The sequence below is a fragment of the Gekko japonicus genome, unplaced genomic scaffold, assembly GCF_001447785.1.
Source record: "Gekko japonicus isolate JY-2015 unplaced genomic scaffold, Gekko_japonicus_V1.1 scaffold31, whole genome shotgun sequence".
NCBI lineage: Eukaryota > Metazoa > Chordata > Lepidosauria > Squamata > Gekkonidae > Gekko > Gekko japonicus.
In genome coordinates this window covers 540,933-546,932 of record NW_015161404.1, presented here as the reverse complement: position 1 = coordinate 546,932, position 6,000 = coordinate 540,933, and the positions used below count along the sequence as shown (strand labels likewise).

The window sequence follows — 6,000 nt, the reverse complement described above, 5'->3', positions numbered from 1 at the left end:
TTTCCCTAAGATGGAACAATAAAGAGCTTGGTTAGTTAAAAAAGAACAAAAGATATCTCTTGTGATTTGCAGTACAGCAGCTTGGGTTCCATGTCTGCTCTGTCATGACTCGAGGTTCCGATCTGGGAGGCAGCAAGAGAAATGAATGGGTTACCACTTCTACCCTGTAATAGAGAATAGCAGGGCTTCCATGCTGCCTTGGATTTTTTTAAAGCACAATGAGTGAACTAAAGAGGCAGACTTTGTGTATTCATTGGGCAAATAACCTGTTGATTTTAAACCAGAGTGGGCTTAGAAAACGTAACTCTGTTTAGGATCGTGCTGCAAGTCACTTACGCAATCTGCTTCAAATGATATCCTGCAAGAAAAAATAATGGTGATTTCAAATCTGTAGAAAAGTATAATACCTTGCCATACTGTTCACTTTCACAATGGGCTTATACAGCTCTGGAATTTTCCTCTCAATCATTGGTCTGAGGTTCTCTTTCAATTTATTATAGTTTTTTTTCAGTTCAAGCTGATATTCCCGTTGGTCAGCAGTAATCAAGCGCTTGTTCTTCTCCACAGCTTCTCCACACCTGTTCCCAAAATAATGCAAACTGATCAAGTGTGCCAAACTGCAATGCATGTAAGGATGCAGCACACGTGTGAACGTGCTGCCTAGATGGCAAAAAAATGTCTAATTATTGCTATTGCTGTATTCTGCACTGACTTCAATTTATAAGACCACACTTTAAAAAACCATTCTGAAGCAAAAAGTGGAAGGATGGGTAAAAAGGCACTTTTAAGGGTCAGACTTAGAAGCCTCTCCTGCCATTTTCTCAAGCTGAACTATCCGTGGGGGGAGTAATTTGCCCATATTTGGAGCTGCATATGCACAGAATACTCCATGTGTAGCTCCAAAGATGGGCAAATTACTCTTCCTCCACCATTTTAGCTTAGGAAAATAGTATTGGGGGAATGCAGGAATCCATCCTCCTTTACCCTTGCCATTGGTTCAAGCCCAGTTGGGCTCCTGGGGACTTTAAAAATGCCTTTCCCTGCAGCTGCTGTGAGACTTCAGGGGGAGTGAGTTCAGGAATCTGGACCCAACATCAAAAAGAGTAATGTGTAGTTTGGCCCTTGGCGCTGATGTTACAAGGGAAAGTACTAGAGGGTTGCACAGAGCAGCAACTCAAAAATGGGGCCATCACCAGCTGTCTACTACTTCTCACTTCCTCTTACCATCTTCTCATTTTCCTTCTGCCTCTCACTCCCTCCAATTGCACTGTTCTTCACCAGGAACCAGAATAGTTAATATGATCTTTCTCTCCTGGTTGCACAGGGCTCGAGCTTCCCAAGCACTTGGATCTCATGAGCTGATGATGGCAGCAGGGATGAAGGCTGTGCCCCCCCCCCAAATCTGCTATCTGAGGCAACCTGACTATTAGTAGAGTGAGCCATTGTTGCACACCTGCTATTAAGCCAGTTTAGGGCCAAAACTGATGAGACTCTGGGAGTTCCATGCATGGTGCTATTGCTTTGTTTTCAGTAACTGAACGGTGGGAACCACACTCAGAATGGCATTAAGGTGCAAAGACAAGGGGTTTAAGTCTACCCTGCATGCCATTTTCCCTATGTGAAACTGCCTTCTGGAGCAGCTATTGGGGCCTGTAAGTTTATCTGAATATGGCAAATACTAACTCCATGGGTCTGTTTCAGGTCAGGAAAATGGCACAGTAGAGAAGGCTTAACCACCACCACCACCCCGCACAACATACAAATCTGAATTTAAAAGGGAAAAACGAAACACTTGGCATATACCAGCTTCTTGTCTGGTTCAGCTCTCCCATAAAAGAGTGCCAGTGCAGACACTGTCTAAGGGCTCAGAATCAGTTTTAACAGAGAGCGGTGTGCTTCTCCATCTGCTTACCTCATTATGAACTCTTTGAAGCATAACCTCAGCTTGTTATGATGTCGATAAAGTTTTGGATCTGCTGGAATTTCAGCCAGGAACACTTGGGCTACCTCTAGTGGTCCCTTAGAAAATGACAGAATATTGTATTATACAGAGTATAAAGGACAGTAAAGACAGATGAATGATGAAGCAAGCTTGGAGTTGGTTCCTGTGAACCAATCCTACAGGCTTGGGCTAAATGGGCATGCCTGTGGGAAGTGAGACTCTGTGTCAAAAGAGTGGTAATGTTTCTTAATAGGCCTTGGGAAATGGCTCTGTCCAAGCACCCACCAAGGATGTGAAGAAGTAACACTCCAGGTAAAGGGAAGGGGCAGAAGAATGTCTCTGTGTGAAGAGAAAGCAGTTTAGATTCTGAAAGAGACAGACAGAGACTGTTGTAAGCTGCCTGAAATGTGTTGGGGTTCCAGGATCTGTTTCTCTGGGACCTGCTGTGAGTTAATGGATTTGTTTTGCTGTAGGAGAATATCCTGACCTTCACGTGCTCTGCTTGTACATTTGTAAATACAAAAAAATTACAAAACACAGTAAGTCTCTAGTGGTCTCAACACATGCAAGTGTTACCCCTAAAACTAAAAAGCAAGCACGAAGCTCAGTATGGCCATACTGAGAGTCAGACATTACTGCAGCAATCTTTTGAAACCTATAGAGCAAGGGTCACCAAAATGTGAAGGGATGCTGTGTGACAGAGGACAGTGGGCTGATGAGATTGACTGGTAATCTTTTTGGATCTGGAAGTCACTGAGATGAGAAGAGTGAGGAGGGGATGCCTCTCCATGACTGATTCGTGTGTGTGTGTGTTTAAGTGCATGCACCAATTTGTTATTCTGCCCAGGGTGCTAAAATGACTGAGCAGAAGGAAGCAGAGAGGGAGGAAATAACTCACTGCTTGTCCCCCTTCCTGAATACCTGATTTACTGTTGCTCCAACAGAACCTTGAAGCACCATCTGGAGCATTTTGGCATCAGGAGGCACCTGGCTGGTAGCCACAGCTAGTTCCTGGGTTTTCTTTTGCATGTCTTCAATAGCTACTTCAATTGGCATCAAAACGAACTGAAACCACAGAGAGACAACAGGTCTGTCCTAACCCCTCCACAATGAAAACACAAAGAGCAGCTGGCATATGGACAACAGGCTGTTTGATCTCAGACCGAAGAGAAGTCAAATAAGGCCTTCATTCCTGCTGTCCTCTGTCTTCAGATTCAGAACTCGGTACACATGCTTCCCAGGCAGAAATAATGTAATTTATCGGACTGCACAAATGTAACAGAAATGAAAGTAGAGGGGAGAAGGGAGGGAGGTGAGTGCCTACCAGCAAGGACAACCAGTTCAGGATGCCCATACGGTTAATATTAGGGATTACTGATATACCATTTAAAAGAGTTCTAGCCCCCTACTTATTAGATAAGCCCTGAACAATAAATTTGGGTCCATTTAGTAATTTCCGTGGTGATATTTTTGACCACTGCATGACAACCACACATTTATATTTAGTTCTATCCCTTTAGAAGCATTCATTACCTCTTCCTTTTGAATAACATTGATTCTAGTTTTGATGTAGGGGAAAGCATGCATTGTGGTCAAAATGGTCTTCCTCTTGTACTGCTCACTCAGTTCTCCTCGTGGACGTCCATCCTGAGTGAAAGGGGTTGTATACATGAATCGCCGGAGGTTGAAGTTTTTCTCAAAGTGAGTCACTCTGTCTTTCATCTCATAGTCATCAAAGTAGGGTTCCACAAAAGTGATCTGTATATAGGCCTGTGGAGGAAGGGAAATGAACAATGGCAAGTGACATCTCTGCCCTGACCTGGATAGCTCAGGCTAGCCCGATCTTGTCAGAAGCTAAGCAGGGTCAGCCCTGGCTAGTATTTGGATGGGGGACCTCCAAGGAATACCACGATTGTGACACAAAGGCAGGCAATGGCCAACCACCTCTGAACATCTCTTGTTTTGAAAACCAAATGGGGCCACCATAAGTCAGCTGTGACTTGACAGAATTCTCTACCACCACAAGTGACATCTCAGTTGCAAACTGTAAACTGTAAGCATAAAATAGGACTTGAGCCTGAGAGCCTGGCTACGTGTGAGATACTGCTGGGTTCTACAGGCTCCTCCTGCAAGCGACTCCCACAGGCAAGGAAAGGGCTTGAGGTGCCACTCACTCCTCACCTCTTCCTGTCAATAAAGCAGGGGACTCTAGAGTGCCAAATTCACAGAAGCAGTTCCTGCCCAGGTTTGTTTTTTAAACTTTCCAGTGTTTATCAGGAGAGAGATAGGGAAGATGAGCTGTTTGCGATAAACAGTACGAAAGGCGGGATGGAACCCCGCCAAAAGCAACAAGGGAACTGCCTTTACTTGTGGGGACAGCTGATGGAAGGGAGTTTTCTTTTTTTCTATACATGCAGAGCGGAGCTGATTGCCACATCAGCAGCAAAATGTACAGCTAACCTCTAGAGAACAGTATATGCACCTTTATTATTAGTTCAGCTAAGCTGTATATAGCTTACAACAAAATCCCACCAAGGCTTTAATGATAATCTCTTCACAGAAAATATTTCAGTTTTATTTTTCTAGCTTTTTTAAAAAAAATTCTAGCTCTTACCTCCTGACTCCCTCAGGTTAAAAGTCTTGGTCCAACAAAGACAAGTTCTGTTTCTTAGCCCATGATATCTTCCATCCATAGCAGTCAATGATTAGCCACCCAATACCACCCATGAATTAATTGCAATCCGCCAAAAGCCAAGTCCAAGCTGACCTCAGTTTGTGGTAGCAAGTTGCAGCTTCTCATGGTTGCCGTGAATGGGGCTGCAGTGGCTCCAAGAGTCAGACCTCAGCGTGCCGCCTTCCTTAACAGGGCATCATTGAACTTGACTTGACTTACATTCAGTGGGAGCCCAACTCAATGGTGTGTCAGTTATATACTCGTGGTAAAAATATTGTTGAATCCATTCAAGATATGCATGTATGAATGAAAAATTTCCCCTGTTTAATCCTCTAATTTAAACTAGTCAAATGGAATCTTTATAAATGTGTAAAACTTGTTGCAGGTTCAGACTTTGGGGTTTTTTTAGTGGTAGAAGTAGAGAATGTGGTTACAGCACCCCAAAGCCCATGGTATTAATTGAGAACATGTCTACCATACCTTATTAGGATCCAATTTGTTCTTGTCTACAGGAGTGGAGTCTTTAATCACTACTACGCAATCCTCTCCAAAGCACTGACCATAAAAACCCTGAAAAGAAAACAATATGTAGAAGACTTTTACAAGGTTTTTTAAAAAATGTATTCTGAGTCAGCTAGAGAACTGTGATAAAGACACAGATATGATATGAAGGATACTTTCTAGATACATTTCAGTCTTTCCATTCAAGTTCTATGCATGTTTACTCAGAAGTAAGTCCCACTGAGTTCAACATAATATACTCTGATCCTGATGAGCACTGAATTGCAGACTTCATATCTGTGTAAAATTGTAATGGGCTCACAGGGCTGGAGGGCACATGATCTAAGCAACTTGATCTGGGTTGTGCATGGCTGGGAAACCTCCTGGGAGCTCCACATGCATTGTCTTCAGTTCCATAACAGATGAAAGGTGGGAAATAATAGTGAAAACTTTCTGTAAAATTCTCTCTGTAGAAGGGATTCAGACAGGTGGTTTGTTGATCCTTTCAAAACCAGATTTAGTGTGACCTGCAACTTGATACATGAGTGGGTCAGATACAAGTTGGATCTCTCATTGACCAAATTCTTCCATGGAAAGGGTTAGGATCAAAATTATACTTCCTCACGTACTGGCATCTATAGTGGAAATGTAATCACTTACCTCCAGTCTGTGAGATATCTCAGGAAGTTTAGTAATGGCAGGCTCTTTGTATACAAATTCCTGTTCATCTAAATCTCCAAATTTAGCTCCATAAAAGCCAACACGGAAGTAAGTGCCAAACATTCTCTTCTGACCCTAATTGATAAATATGAAATTATATAATTTGTCTTCCCTTTAAAGTAAACTCATTGTGTGCAGTAACACAATTAGAAGATTTGTCTGG

General features: G+C 42.8%; 1 protein-coding gene across 1 annotated transcript in view; it reads right to left on the bottom strand.

The window, feature by feature from the left end:
* DOCK8 (dedicator of cytokinesis 8) overlaps positions 1–6,000 on the bottom strand; it is a 126,981-nt gene that overhangs the window by 1,524 nt on the left and 119,457 nt on the right. The window contains exons 41-46 of the mRNA XM_015425945.1: positions 5,778–5,912; positions 5,097–5,186; positions 3,476–3,712; positions 2,864–3,007; positions 1,913–2,019; positions 408–578 (exon numbers count right to left, since the gene is read on the bottom strand). Of these exons, the coding sequence (XP_015281431.1) occupies positions 408–578; positions 1,913–2,019; positions 2,864–3,007; positions 3,476–3,712; positions 5,097–5,186; positions 5,778–5,912 (884 nt within the window). The remainder of the gene's footprint in view (positions 1–407; positions 579–1,912; positions 2,020–2,863; positions 3,008–3,475; positions 3,713–5,096; positions 5,187–5,777; positions 5,913–6,000) is intronic.